The 15,652-nt window shown below is 47.1% G+C and overlaps 1 protein-coding gene across 1 annotated transcript in view; it reads right to left on the reverse strand.

Moving 5' to 3' along the window:
- LOC142586986 (protein Skeletor, isoforms B/C-like) overlaps window positions 1-12,810 on the reverse strand; it is a 29,434-nt gene extending 16,624 nt beyond the window's left edge. The window contains exons 1-4 of the mRNA XM_075697856.1: window positions 12,631-12,810; window positions 8,182-8,316; window positions 5,119-5,194; window positions 1,022-1,124 (exon numbers count right to left, since the gene is read on the reverse strand). Of these exons, the coding sequence (XP_075553971.1) occupies window positions 1,022-1,124; window positions 5,119-5,194; window positions 8,182-8,316; window positions 12,631-12,682 (366 nt within the window). The 5' untranslated portion in view covers window positions 12,683-12,810. The remainder of the gene's footprint in view (window positions 1-1,021; window positions 1,125-5,118; window positions 5,195-8,181; window positions 8,317-12,630) is intronic.
- Between the last annotated feature and the right edge of the window lie 2,842 nt (window positions 12,811-15,652).

The following is a 15,652-nucleotide window of genomic DNA, read 5'->3' on the forward strand; positions in this document are numbered from 1 at the left end:
GGGAATTCAAGATGGCGACCCTCATAGTAAATCGATATAGCAACCCAATTGGTGATTGATTGGTGACGTCAATGATACATCCAAGATGGTCGCCAATTGATGAGGCCATCCAATAAAGCCAAGATGGCGGCCCCATAGTAAATCAATAGCAACCCAATTGGTGGTTGGTGACGTCACGTGAATGTGACGTCATAATTCAAGGTGGCGGCCTAATTTTGGTGCCCATGATGACGTCATAATCTAATATGGCTTCTAGAAGTGAAACCACGAGGTTATGACGTCTTAGTCAAAGATGGCGGCATAGTTTCGAAATCTAAAATCGAAGATGGCGGCCAAATTCGGGTGCCAATGATGACGTAACGGTCCAGTATGGCGGATAGAGGTGCAACCACGTGATTATGATTATATAATGTCCAACATAACGGTTAGTCACAATCCGCTTTTTTGAACAATGTTAGCATAGAACACCTTCACTATCCCGTCACTTTCTGGTAAGTGATATGTAGCGCGCCTAGGCGACAAGGCGTCACAGCTAGGCATGCGCCGTGGCAGCGGCGCCAACGCTATCACTCTGTCGTGGTGCTTAAAAGCGCCGGTATTCAAGCTGGCGCGTGCTTTCATTCCTGTAATATAGAACCGGGCAGTTCGCCCGCCGTTGTTAAGTTGATGGCTAAATAAAGCCGTATTATTTCGCTCAACCGTTGCGCTGTCCTTCCGTCAGACACGACAGTAAGTCTGTGCCTCTATTTGCGCCGCTTATAGAAGGCAAGTCCACGTGTACCATGAATGTCAATAGTGGCGCAGAACTGAATTAGTTTTCCTAACCGTGAATACTTCTGCGAACCCAACCTAAGACTGTGGCTCACATAAAGAAAAAAAAAGAAAAAGGAGAGAAACCATTGCCACCTACATATAATATCTAGTCTCTTTACTTGTACTTCATGTTAGGTCAGACGTGATCAGCGAACTTGCACCCATGGCAGTGCACTGCCCAACGCGTCAACGACGAAGTGTCACTCACTTTGAACTTCTTGCAGAAGATACCAAAGGACTTGTATTCCGTGATCCGCTTTGGAAGCTTCAGGTACACGATACTGTCCTTGTAGGATCCCAGTACCTTGGAGCTGCGAAGATCAAGTGATCACCCTGGCGTGCGATCAGATCGTAGGCTCCTTTAATCCACTACACGATAGACGAGTACTCGTCATCAACCATCACTCGTATGGTCCTTCAAAGTTCTCGAACAAATGAGGCCCGTTACCTCAGAAATGGCGGTAACATTGTGCGAGGTTAGCCCCCACGTAACGCTGCGTTCGGTCAACCGAACACGGAGTTTATGTTTTACTGGCTTGTATTTTAATGCATACTGCACATAGCTTCTCTCTGTTTTCTTCTCTTATGGGCACTAGTCGCTCGTAGGAAACTCTCACTCAAAGTAGCCATTGCGTTGTGGTCCGCAGCCCGTGTTATGGTCTGGATCACGTATAATTGCGAATATGGCTAAGTAGAACGCCGCGCAGCATCTCGTGACCCATATTGGGGACGGTTATCTCGAATTCAGTGCTAGTGCCAGGATTTCTTTTCTAAATGGATATGAAATTAGTTTACTGCCTGGCCTCCACTTCTAAATCGCTGTGCGTGTCTTCAAACCAACAATTATTTAAAAAAGCAGCTTAGTGAAATTTCGAGCATCTCTCAATTACAGGCTGATTAACAGCGGTAGTGCAAGGAATATCACTGGAGTTAACGCCTCGACAACAACGACAATTGTCTTCGTGACAGTGCGAGACAATTTCCCATTTTTTGTGGACACGTTACCTTCAGCGGCATTATTTGTGCAAACACTGCTATTAGTTTCAACCCTCCACATTCCTATAAAGTTGTTTCACACCCAAATCACGATTCGTCGTGACAAAGTGTTCACCCATGTTGAAGGAACCACAGAAAGCACGCTGTCAAAAAAACGACTCTTTAAATACCTGCTCTGATTTAAACGAGCAACAGGAGCTGCAAATTGAACATCACTCGCGATTTTGCACAATGCCCACACCAAGCGTAGTGCATCCTCCTCTTGCGGTGAGCAATAGTGCGTCTGGCAGCAGTGCATAGTGCACTACGCACTACCTAGAGCGTAGTGCAATAAAATGTATTCAAGGAAGCTGCAAGTGCAACGTTGTATTCTGTAGCCCAAACGTTGCTTTTTCTGGCTAACTTATTAAATTTTTACGAGCGCATGAATGATAGTGGGCTGCGGATGAGATGGGTTTATTTACAAGATGATTGAGCACGCGTAGAGACGATATCGCAGGCAGTCAGCTACTCTCTGCACCGCGCATGGTTCTTCAATCTCCTCTACTTCGGCTCCACCGTAGAGCATACCATGTTCCTCCGGCGCAGACGAAGCTTGCCGAGCGAGTTGGGGAACCACGTGATTGGTAGTGTTTCTTTCGGGGACCCTATTATGGGAGCGTTTCAGGTGGGCCACCGCCAGGGAGCGCGGTCCGCGCGCGCCACGCGTCCACGTGTTCGCGCTTTCTTGCTGAACAATGAGCGCAGACCAACCGGTCGAAATACTTCGTCTGCCGCAGCTGCTAGACGAGCTGCCCGGGCAGAGGCTCAGTGCCACCACCACCGAGGGAATCCTGTCGTTCAGAATCAAATTCTTTGCCACAATATATCTCGAATTAAAAAAGAAAGAAAAATGTGCGGGGCGCTGAAGCTCTGCCTTTAAGAGCGGGACGCGATAGCATTCAAAGATCTCTGACTGCTTCTCACGCTTTTCGACAGCTGCAGCTTATGTAAGCGTGATGTTATTCTGGCAACACTGGCGGCGAACGCGATGCAAGAGAGCGAGCTTTGTGATCAGGATGGCGTTGAAAGGAACCGAGCGGGGCGCGTCGCTGCTACTAAGACAAGCCTCAAACGGCAGCTGGAAAGGGGGTTTGTGTTTTTGCGTCCGCGTAACAGAATTATGTTTCCTCGTATATTCAAATTATACAGTCCGACGCTATCATGTCTGGAGGTTGTGTGTAAGTCGTCCGTTACAAATTTTTTGATGCATTTTACTTTCAGAAATTCAATTATTTCAGTAGCACCTCTGTGCGGCGCGGAGGGCCTGATCGGAATACGGAGTTCGGTATGATATCTTTTTTTTTATGCGAACAACGTCGCCAATGCCGGCGCAGTCGTCGACACCGATGCTAGATTTTCTGCGACAAGGGGGCCTTAAGGCTATTGCTTTAAACACCTGAACAGTTGCGCTCAAAATTCACGTTAAGGATAATCATAATCATCGAAGCACTTTATTTCAAATGGTAAAATGTAGGGGGTTCCACTGGTTGGCAAAACTGGTAATGTACTTTCTTGTACTTCCATAAATCGGCCAATGAAAGTACTAGCGGGATCGATAAAGCGTGCGAGCAAAGCCCTGGTGATCCGATGTGACGTCGTCATGCATGGGGCGAAGAATCGCACTACGCAGGCCTTCGGGAACGACTAGGAGCAACAAAACGCCGCCACCGTATTAATTATTTTTGTAAAGCAAGCCGTCACACAGCGTGAACAGCGTGGTCTGGCCTGACGTGCGGACAGCCTCGAATATGGGCATCAAGGTTGGATCACGCCGTTAACATTTAAAGGTACTGACGTCAGGAAACTCGGAAATGCTGGCAAGATGGTCATCGAAGTCATGGTCGTTAGCTTTGGAGTGGGGTGGTGAGAGACGAGACAAGCAGTCTGCACCGGTATGACACCGACCACTGTTTTAGCGACAGAAAAATTGTATTCTTGAAGTAGTAACGTCCAACGTGCCAGTCGTCCAGAAGGATCCTTCAGTCCAATAAGGCAGGAAAAGGAATGATTATCCCTCACTATCTTGAAATGGAGATTGTGCAGATATGAACGAAACTTCTGGATGACGAAGACTATCGCCAGACATTCTAATTAGGTGACAGTGTAATTTTACCCTGCTCTCGTCAATGTCCGACTTGCCCACCTGCTGGAGCCCATTGTGAAGTTGAACGAAGACAGCGCTACCACCCGCAGCGCTACCATCAGTGTGTAGCTCAGTCACGCCCTCGATATCGAAATGACACAAGAATGCCCCAGAAGTCTGTAAATACTCCAGCTGATGGAACGCAACCTCGAACTCCATACGTACGGTTTGTTTTTGCAAAGGGGGCACGTGAGTCGGTGAACAAGTTGCGTGAAGTTCCTAATAAACCGGCGGAAATACGCACACAGGCCTGGAAAACATCGGGGGTCTTTCACTGTCTACGCTTCACTAAAATGCCGCACTGCAGCAATATTTTCAAGGTCCCGTCGTACACCATCTTTGTCGACGAGCAAACCGAGCACGAGAGTCTGGCGCTCACCGAAGTGGCACTTGTTTGAGTTTAAAACTAGTCTAGCGTTTTGTGTGCGATCCAGTACGACTTCAAGTCGCTGATTGTGCTCTTCAAGTGTACTGTCACACATGATTTACATCGTCGAGATGTAATATCGATGTCGTTTCGCATGCTCGTGTCATGGCTGCCGCCAGCTGCTTGTGGTTAGTTCATGTCCGTGTCTTGGGGCGGTAGTCCGAGCAAGCGCCGGCTTCGTCGGAGGGTGCGTAGAAGAAGATTGTCGAGAGCAATTACCCAGCACTCGTGCACCAGGTTGTTACGGATGAGTTTATTTACAAGATGATCGTGGGGGCGTCGAGGCGAGACTTTATACATTGATAAGAGTGCATTTACATGATACGTGTACTGTACAGTGATTTCAAGGTGCAGGACCAATTGCCTGCTCGAGCAGTGCTTATGCGCAACCTCGTCTTCTTCGCCTTCAAGACAGCGCTGCACCGTTGCCTTGCTCATGCGACGCGTAACAATATTGAAAACTACTGAAAACATTCTTGCGTGGATGTCAAGATATTTAGGTGGCACCGCGACGGGCCGTAAGAAGAGCACGATTGGAGCATTCTCTTGAATGGGTGCACGATTGTCCATTCCTTCCGCATTTCGTTACTTGAGAAACCATCAACGAGACCAACTTTATGAGAACGCCGTATTCATACTTGCTACCATACCACGTATATAAGACTCTATACATGCCGAAAATTAGGCTTGTACGCACCTTCCGGCCTCGTCGGGCAACTGATCACCTGCCTCTTCCTCCAGTTCGTCTTTTGTTCCGGCCCAGAAATACGCATCTGCGAGGATAAATTTCGCGGATGATCTCGGGATAATTAGCGCAGGACGTATTCTGCTGAGAGACGTTTTAAACCCCCTTATGCGAGGGCCTAAATGGAAGGGAAACCGTTTAAACCTCAAAGTTCCTACAGGCCATTGATGGAACCAGTGTATTCGGTTCGCGAAGAAAGAGTTGTCAACGACGTGGAACTCTCTTCTCCCAAAGGGAGCTCCGTACAAGTCGCTTGCGATGATTGAGCGTTGTCGTAACATTGTGTGCTCCCTTAGATGAGTTCAATCTTGTTACCAACTCTTATTTTCTCATTATAACTCTCACTGCCAGGAGGTAGCCTTGGCGTATGAAAATTGCAAAGAATAGTATGTTGTGATCAGGAAAGTAATGCGGAAGTCAGGAACAATTAAAAATTACTGCAGCTGTTCTCCCTAGACTTAACCATGTGCCAGAAAGCCGGCATTCATGTCATATCTTTTTCTTCTGAGGCAAACAAGACCACTTGCGTTATTGAGAGCAGTGAGATCGCGTAGGAACTCGCGTGCGGTTAGCACTTGGTTATCGAAAATGGCAAACTCTGGCCTTAATTATTTTGCTCCTATATTGCCACGCTTTTCAGCCTCCACCTGGTCTTTGTGTGTGCCATTCATGCGTGCGTATTCATAGTTTTGTAGAGCAACAATTACGCATTGCTTCCCTGGTTCCAGGCTGTCCTGGCTGCGCTGATGACGTGGAACGGGACAGCAAGCCGCATAATGCAAAGAGGCACACACAGCAAGAAAGAAACTTTACTCAGAGAACATCCTTGATGGCTATAAAGGTATCGATGAGGCAACTGTGTGGGCAAAGTTTTCAATTGTTCAGTGTTATTCGTAAGTGCTTTTACGCTGCTTTAGCCGCATGGATTCTGCCCAATATGAATAGTAGCTGCCTATTCATGCAGAAGTACGAGACGCACTTGCAAGTATCTAGAACAATAACTCTAGTGAACACGTGATCGATGACACCACCACGTCGTGTAGCGGGCACTCGTTTCATGGTGTTCGAGGTGACGTGGTAAACTTCCTCCACGTAGCGAGGGAGCCGCTAGTTGGCCGTGCTCGAGAGGTCCACGTTGAAATCCCCCATGAGGATAATGTGGATTTTCCTCTCTCGCGAGGAGTGCAATTCGGTCGCATGTGACTGCCTAGAACGAGAGAGGGTTCTCGCGTACGTCCGCTTCTCTCGGCACCTATGAACTTCTATCCGCGTCTTCCATTTCTGGAGCGCGCACCCCAAGCGGCGACTGGTACAATGCGAGCTACCACAGACTGCAACATTGAGTGCACTATCGCCGCGATCGGCCCACATTTTTTGCAGGCAATATCTCCGCGTTATTGAGCGTGATCTTGTGCTGACCATGGCTCAGACTACAGGCATACAACCGCTTCACATTTAAGGAAAGGCGCCACGTCCAGCATTTGCACTGCCGAAACCGGAGAAAATATATAGACAAGCTTCATGTTTGTAAACAAGAAACCTGTGGTTCGCTAGCGCGCAGGCGCATGGGCAGAATGAAAACAGGTGCACTTTTTCCGTATTTCTCGTCGGGCCATGCAGTTCAATCTGTGCCGCAGTAATCTGTGACATTTTTTCTTTACTGCACGACGATAAAAGGCTCATTACCAATAGAATCACGTGTGCCTGCCAGAACCAATAGGTTCTCTGTACGCAACAATATAGAAACAGATATCTGCAAGACGTCATTCCTTTGATGAGGTGTACACCTGAACAAGAAAGGACTGGATTCGGTTGATTCATAGAAATGAAAAAGAAATTGTTTGTGTAGAGGACAACGAGTCACGTCGAGTGAACGTTGGGGTGATGGAGTGATCGTATCTTAAGGAGATCTTCATATAGTGCTGTATTACAGACGATGTTACCCGAGACATCGCCAATCCCCAACAGACAGCGGACTTCCCCTCTTAAATCCTTGGCACGTAACAAGAGCTTCGAGGTTAATGTAATGGTGTTTTAGCAGTTCGCGTCGACTTAATATTTGCCTTTAGTGTCCCTTTGAGGAACTCGGCCAACTTCTCGGGCATCTCGGTTTTGAGGGGAAACCAGTGAGAAAATATTTTCTCGTTATTGACGTCAGTACTGTGATGGTGGCAGTATTGGGTGAGTGACGACTGCGTGAATCACGAATGACGAAGTATATCGCAGGAATTTACCTGTGCAACTTGAGAGTGCTCATGGCGATGGTGGGACAGCCACTCTTTTGTAGATAACCTCCTGTCATTTGGAGACACGCTATCATAAACGTCAAGAAGGTGCCTGTTCTCCTGATCAGCAGCCACTGACCTTCATTGAAAATACGTTTCTCTTCAAAACAATTCCATTTGTAATGAAAAAAAATCAGTTTTCAAAATGTATCCTTTATATGCTTTGCAGAAGGCGTGGCGAAATCCTACGATACCACTTTCCTGACATGATAAGTAAACCGCCTAACTTGCCCTCTAAGCGCAGACTACTAATGTGTCAGAGAGCACATACACCAGCACTTACTGTTTCCTTAATCCAACACTCATTTTAGCGTTGAAACACAAAAATATTCTGGATGGTCAATATATGCGACAGCAAATTACCATAATAAAAATACTAAATGACCACAAATGGGCCCAAAAAAAAAGAAACGTGAGTTTGCGTCCAGCGCTTCGAATGTGGAATAGCTCCACGCGTTAGACACGGACAAGCCACTTGCGCAATGCGCTTAAATAGAATGTGCCATTGTGGTGGAGGACCGGACGCATTGGCTGGAGCGCCGTTCCGAGCCTGAGATATAATAGCCGGCACGCACGTACAGAACGCAAATCGTTGGTGTTCAAAGCTGAGACTCTAGCTATCTTATAATAATATGCCTCTCACGAATCGCGGAGTGAGCGGGCACATGATTTCACGAACCACCTGATGTTCCAGAACATTCTTTTCCAAAAAATATTTGGGAGCACCTACCGGGACCCCTTCCGTCGTAATTGAGTGCCGTGATGATGATGCCATCCTCAGCGGCGGCGGACACGTTGCCAGCAACGCCATGGTTGTACGTTGTGATGGCGCCTATCTTTATGCCGTAATAGGCACTCGCGACGCCTGCAAGAACGGCCAGTTTGGCATTGTGAACGGAAGAGTTCGCAATGGAGGAGCCGTTTGTATTTAGCACGAATCATTATTTTGCTATCTATCTATCTATCTATCTATCTATCTATCTATCTATCTATCTATCTATCTATCTATCTATCTATCTATCTATCTATCTATCTATCTATCTATCTATCTATCTATCTATCTATCTATCTATCTATCTATCTATCTATCTATCTATCTATCTATCTATCTATCTATCTATCTATCTATCTATCTATCTATCTATCTATCTATTACTTCTTTTGCAGTGATAACAATCGCGAATCTCCTAGTCCATGTGTTTCACTATCAATGCACATGGTTGGCACGCAATTCCGCTTACGGGATTACAAAGACGGCGCCGAACCATTAATTTAGTTTGTTTCCAGGAACCTTTCTGAGAAATGTGAGGATTGTCTCAGCAGTTCTTGTGAAGTCGGACATTCTTCGTACCATGTTTCGGCCACGCCGACGACTACAATGGATTTCCGTCCGCGCAATGGGGCACATAATTACTTTGCGTTAAAAAGACTAGAATCATCGGCTATTCGTGTACAAGGTATTTATTCGCTGCAGACATTACGAGAGAGAAACAGTTATTCCTTCACCACTGCTGTAGCGTGTATGCGTGTACAAGGTATTTATTCGCTGCAGACATTACGAGAGAGAAACAGTTATTCCTTCACCACTGCTGTAGAAAGCACGGAGTGTCGAACATCGCGGAGTACCCAGTAGAGCTTTTCGGTAAGGCGTCCGTATCAATGTTTTGCACGGTGCAGACTACAATTAAATCAAGTCACGTTGCTTAATAAAAGGGTTAGCTGCTCCGCTGCTTAAAAACCTTTCCATTAGTGGGCAGGATTCGTACAAACAAGCCGCGTACATCGTAAAATAAGGCGTCTTAGCGTCTTCCTTTAGAACGTTGGCTTAATTGATAAGATGTATACTCTTCACATCAACACCATCACATTTGTCTCCCAGATAGGTATCATGACGACATGCAGGTATTTTCCTGCCTTTCTGCCCCTTTCCCACCTGTCCCTTCCTAGGTCCTTCTTGTCCTCAGTCGCCTTCCCTATGTGGATATAGCACGTGGACGCCCTACACATACGATGACAGAATTGTCTGCATTTGAACGTTATCTAGTGAGGTGAGTGTAGCAGTGCTATTGGAGGAATTAGAGGGCAGTAAATGGGATATAATAGGGCTCAGCGAAGTTAGGAGGCCAAAAGAAGCATATAGAGTGCTAAAAAGCGGGCACGTCCTGTGCTACCGGGGCTTAGCGGAGACACGAGAACTAGGAATCGGATTCCTGATTAATTAGGATATAGCTGGTAACATACAGGAATACTGTAGCATTAACGAGAGGGTGGCAGGTCTTGTTGTGAAACTTAAAAAGAGGTACAAAATGAAGGTTGTACAGGTCTACGCCCCTATATCCAGTCATGATGACCAGGAAGTCGAAAGCTTCTACGAACACATGGAATCAGCAATGGGTAAAGTCAAAACAAAATACACTATACTGATGGGCGACTTCAATGCCGAGGTAGGCAAGAAGCAGGCTGGAGACAAGGCAGTGGGGGAATATGGCATAGGTACTAGGAATAGCAGGGCAGAGTTATTAGTAGAGTTTGCAGAACAGAATAATATGCGGATAATGAATACCTTCTTCCGCAAGCCGGATAGCCGGAAGTGGACGTAGAGGAGCCCGAACGGCGAGACTAGAAATGAAATAGACTTCATACTCTGCGCTAACCCTGGCATCATACAAGATGTGGACGTGCTCAGTAAGGTGCGCTGCAGTGACCATAGGATGGTAAGAACTCGAATTAGCCTAGACCTGAGGAGGGAACGGAAGAAACTGGTACATAAGAAGCCGATAAATGAGTTAGCGGTAAGAGGGAAAATAAAGGAATTCCAGATCAAGCTACAGAACAGGTATTCGGCTTTAACTCGGGAAGAGGACCTTAGTGTTGAAGCAACGAACGACAATCTTGTGGGCATTATTAAGGAGTGTGCAATAGAAGTCGGTGGCATTTCCGTTAGACAGGATACCAGTAAGCTATCGCAGGAGACGAAATATCTGATCAAGAAACGCCAATGTATGAAAACCTCTAACCCCACAGCTAGAATAGAACTGGCACAACTTTCGAAGTTAATCTTCAAGCGTAAAAAAGCTGACATAAGGAAATATAATATGGATAGAATTCAACATGCACTCAGGAACGAAGGAAGCCTAAAAGCAGTGAAGAAGAAACTAGGAATTGGCAAGAATCAGATGTGTGCGTTAAGAGACAAAGCCGGCAATATCATTACTCATATGGATGAGATAGTTCAAGTTCTATAGAGATATATACAGTACCAGTGGCACCTACGATGATAATGGAAGAGAGAATAGTCTAGAGGAATTAGAAATCCCACAGGTAACGCCGGAAGAAGTAAAGAAAGCCTTGGGAGCTATGCAAAGAGGGAAGGCAGCTGGGGAGGATCAGGTAACAGCAGATTCGTTGAAGGATGGTGGGCAGATTGTTCTAGAGAAACTGGCCACCCTGTATACGCAATGCCTCATGACTTCGAGCGTACCGGAATCTTGGAAAAACGCTAACATAATCCTAATCCATAAGAAAGGGGACGCCAACGATTTGAAAAATTATAGACCGATCAGCTTACTGTCCGTCGTCTACAAAGTATTTACTAAGGTAATTGGAAATAGAATCAGGAACACCTTAGACTTCCGTCAACCAAAGGACCACGCAGGATTCCGTAAAAGGCTACTCAACAATAGACCATATTCACACTATCAATCAGATGATAGAAAAATGTGCGGAATATAACCAACCTTTATATATAGCTTTCATTGATTACGAGAAAGCGTTTGATTCAGTTGAAACCTCGGCAGTCATGGAGGCATTGCGGAATCAGGGTGTACACGAGCCGTATGTAAAAATACTGTAAGATATCTTCAGCGGCTCAACAGCCACCGTAGTCCACCATAAAGAAAGCAACAAGATCCCCATAAAGAAAGGCGTCAGGCATGGAGATATGATCTCTCCAATGCTGTTCACAGCGTGTTTACAGGAGGTATTCAGAGACCTGGATTGGGAAGAATTGGGAATAAGAGTTAATAGAGAATACCTTAGTAACTTGCGATTCGCTGATGATATTGCCTTGCTTAGTAACTCAGGGGACCAATTGCAATGCATGCTCACTGACCTGGAGAAGCAAAGCTGAAGGGCGGGTCTAAAAATTAATCTGCAGAAAACTGAAGTAATGTTTAACAGTCTCGGAAAAAAACAGCAGTTTACGATAGGTAGTGAGGCACTGGAAGTGGTAAGGGAATACATCTTCTTAGGACAGGTAGTGACTGCGGATCCGGATCATGAGACTGAAATAATCAGAAGAATATGAACGGGCTGGGGTGCGTTTAGCAGGCATTCTCAGATCATGAACAGCAGGTTGCCATTATCCATCAAGAGAACAATTTATAACAGCTGTGTCTTACGAGTACTCACGTACGGGGCAGGAACCTGGAGGCTTACGAAAAGGGTTCTACTTAAATTGAGGACGACGCAACGAGCTATGGAACGAAGAATGATAGGTGTGATAACATTAAGGGATAAGAAAAGTGCACATTGGGCGAGGAAACAAACGCGAGTTAATGACATCTTAGTTGAAATCAAGAAAAAGAAATGGGCATGGGCAGGACACGTAATGAGGAGGGAAGATAACCGATGGTCATTAAGGGTTACGGAATGGATTCCAAGGGAAGGGAAGCGTAGCAGACTGCCGCAGAAAGTTAGGTGGGCGGATGAGATTAAGAAGTTTTCAGGGACAACATGGCTACAATTAGTACATAACCGGGGTAGTTGGAGAAGTATGGGAGATGCCTTTGCCCTGCGGTGGGCGCAACCAGGCTGATGATGATGATGATGTTGATGATGCTGCTGATGATGATGAACGAAGAGCTTTCTCTAGCTTCATTTCTTTTTCATGTCCCCTAGATTTGGTAGGTTTTCTGCGCCGAGAAATGCGTGATTAGGGTCCCGGGAAGAAAATGGTGTAAGCGATGTGTGCAGTTGGCTGCTCGGGAAAGGAGGCGGTCCAGAAATTTAGGCCCTCCGGGGCTCTTTAACGTGCACGGGTAACGTACGTCAAACCCGTGTATCTCAGTACACGGGTTTTCTCGCATTTCATCCCCTTCGGAATGTGGCCGCCGTGGCCAGGATTCGACCTCGCGACCTCGTGCTTAGCAGCCCAACACAAGAGAACGGCGTTGCATACCTTGCACTGCGACGCCGAGCAGCAGCGCCGCGACTGGTGACCGACGAGCCATGCTTGAACGCAGCACCGAAGCCAAGCGAACAATTCAGAATCGGGAATGAAAACAGAATGCATGCAGCAGGACGTTGTCGCCGATGATATTGTCCTGGTCACGCATAACACAGACCGGCGAACGCAGGATTGTCTTCTTCTTCTTCTCCTGCTCCTTGGCGTTGTGCATTTTCTCGTATGGAAGTGCTTTCGGAGGAGCAGCCAAGAATCGGGAGTTTCAAAATAGATTTTTATCTGCGTAATGTGATAAGACAGTATGTTTTTGTTATCATCCGCGAATTAAGGACACCGGTGAGCGGGTTCAGTGCAGCGTGTATTTCTTGCAGCCTAAAAATATATTAATACAGGTATTTGTCGTGTCGTTCAGATAATTGTCATGCGGCTTAGGTATAATGCGTCAACGCGACAAAGTTGATGAGGCCTCCAACCTGGCGAGCACTCTATGTAAACCTCTAGGTTAAGGTTAAGCGAGCGTACGTCTTTCCTCTGGCACGATATGTGAGCGAGAAGCGAGTGAGGGCGAGGAGGGAGCACAGCGCAAGCCACCTGGCGGGGCGTAGCCCCCTAGTGAGCGGCGCACGAAGCACACCTTACGCGCCCGGTCCGGTGCTGACGTCAGAGCATGTAACGAGTGCGCGCGCGCCGCTGCTGCGAGCAAGCGAGCGAGCGAGCGAACAGGTGAGCGCCGAGAGAGGAGGAGCCCGAGAGGAAGGAGCGACGTCACAACCGCTCTGGTACGCAGATGTTCAGTCTGTGCCAGGCAAGCCTCTTCCATTGATTAGCCGGTTAAATATTATTCTACCTTCTTGTGTGCAGCGTCATTAGCGACGTCATTACTTCCACTTTCTACTTCCGAGTTTCCAGAAATTTCGCCAAAGTCGTGCTTACATGAGGGGTCTCTAAAATCTGTGATTCTGTCCTTTGGTGTGCGGTGATCTGTGATTTCTAATTCCTATTATTCCAGAGACTTCTGTAACTAACTTGTAACTAAACTTACCCTTTAATATATCTATAATGAAACCCGCGAATTTTGTACTGTACTATATTTTCTATTTGCTTTTTCTGATTTATATTGAATTTCGTCCCTGGTCGTTTCAGACGGTGAACTGGAACTGCTGCGCAAGAAACAAGAGTGTTACTCGAAGCTCATGCCACTGAATAAACTAGGAGGGAGCGTAACGGGTCCATTTCGAAGCCTCGAAAAACAAACCGGCCCGCCACGGGATTGACGTCAAAGTAGGCTTTAGTGACTTCCGCCCGTTTATTCAGACGCCGTAATCACTGCTTTGAGCACTACAGATGTTGTTTATTCTGTCAGACCACAATAGTCCACCATGCAACAACGCTGCATCAGGTTTGGCACACTCGCAGAACCAGGACGTGTTCAAAGAACTATCAATAAAACGCAAGTAACTAAGACAACCTAGGAAGCAACATGTAGGTGGGTTCTGTGCCAGTTAAATATATGTCCTAGTTGTTTGCTATGATGCAGAAGGGCTATAATATTATATGAAAATAAACATACATAAAATAATTCGAAATAAGTATTATAAGTCAAGGTCGTACACTTCACGCGCATACAAAATCCTAGATACGTTCTTGTTAATTAGGGTCGACAAAAGCATGCTTAGAGTCTGACCAGAAATTAATAGGTTCTTGTCGCCTGGTGCATCATGAGAATTTATATTTTTATCCTGTCTTGTTCTTTAAAAAAATAGGCGTTTTTCCTCAGGGTTCATCTTCGATACCTTTGAACAGCGAAAGGCTTTGCAAACGCTTCGAAATTCTGCACCACCTTATTGCAGTTCAGGCCTAAGGGGCCTAAGGTCTCTCGAGCTCCTGCACGTCCAATTGCAGAGCGTCATAAAGAAGACTGTCCTCTGCAAGCATTTCTTTCAGATCGAGGGGTACGCTTCCGTCACGAATGTGGGCTTGCCTGAGGGCGGCGAAGGACATCGCAGAAGCCGGTACTTCAGGGTGCTGTTGTGCCATTACCACAAGCCCGGATTCCGAATCTGCAAGATGGAGAATTTTCCTGCGAGCGCCCTTTGGACAAACCCGGGGCTGCGCCGAAAGGCACAGCGCCCTAATTCTCCCTTGACAAGTCAAGATGCTGAGCCGTCAGGCAGTGGTGTCCTCCGGAGAAGCATCGGCGGGCAACATGTTCAAACGTGTCGCCAAGTGCCAGACAGCCCGGCGCCGTACCTCCCCTTCCCTGGAGGTCACTGCGCCCGCCAGTTTTGAACGGGGGGGCCAGCGTGGTCGCTGATTGGACCCCTTCCGACGACCGTCGAGTGCTCACTTTGTATTGGGCCGTTTGAGTGACAATGGTTTCTGGGGGCTTATAAGCCGCGGCGCGCCGCCTGGAAAACCGGATCCGCCGACCCACCGGGAGCAGAGTGCCGCTCTCGACTGGAGTGAGATGTGTCACGCGTTTTCGCCGGACGTCGCCGTGCGAGAACAGTCGCGTTTGTTGTGAGCTCTCGGCCCCAGTGCCGATCCCTTCATGTCCTGTATAATGAACTGTATATAGTGTATAAAGTCCCTTTTGTTATTCTCACCGACGCCTGACTCGGAGTCTTCGCTACCAACGCTCTGTCACGAAACGGGTGACGAGCGCTACGGGACCACCTCAAAGTCGTAACAGTGCATAATCTTGCCGAGATGAGAAAACAGTTATCTTTCTGTTTCAATTCGCCCTGCGTCGATGCGGTCATGATGCTGTTGACCTTTGTCCCGTCTGACGTCCACTGAAGGCCTGTACTGTCGATGGCCCTCGCCAGCGCAGTTCCCAAGAGGAATAGCAGCCCTCCGCGTAGCATGGCCTTACTACCGCATGCTTAGTACGCCGGTTTTGCGACGACGGCCATTGCGATATTCACGGTGTTCAAGACGTAGTCGCAGCTCACGTAGGACAGGGGAGCTTTCCAGGGCAGTCTCTGCGCTCCCTCGTAGTCGTCGGTCGTGTTCA

This window comes from Dermacentor variabilis, chromosome 7 (genome assembly GCF_050947875.1).
Source record: "Dermacentor variabilis isolate Ectoservices chromosome 7, ASM5094787v1, whole genome shotgun sequence".
NCBI lineage: Eukaryota > Metazoa > Arthropoda > Arachnida > Ixodida > Ixodidae > Dermacentor > Dermacentor variabilis.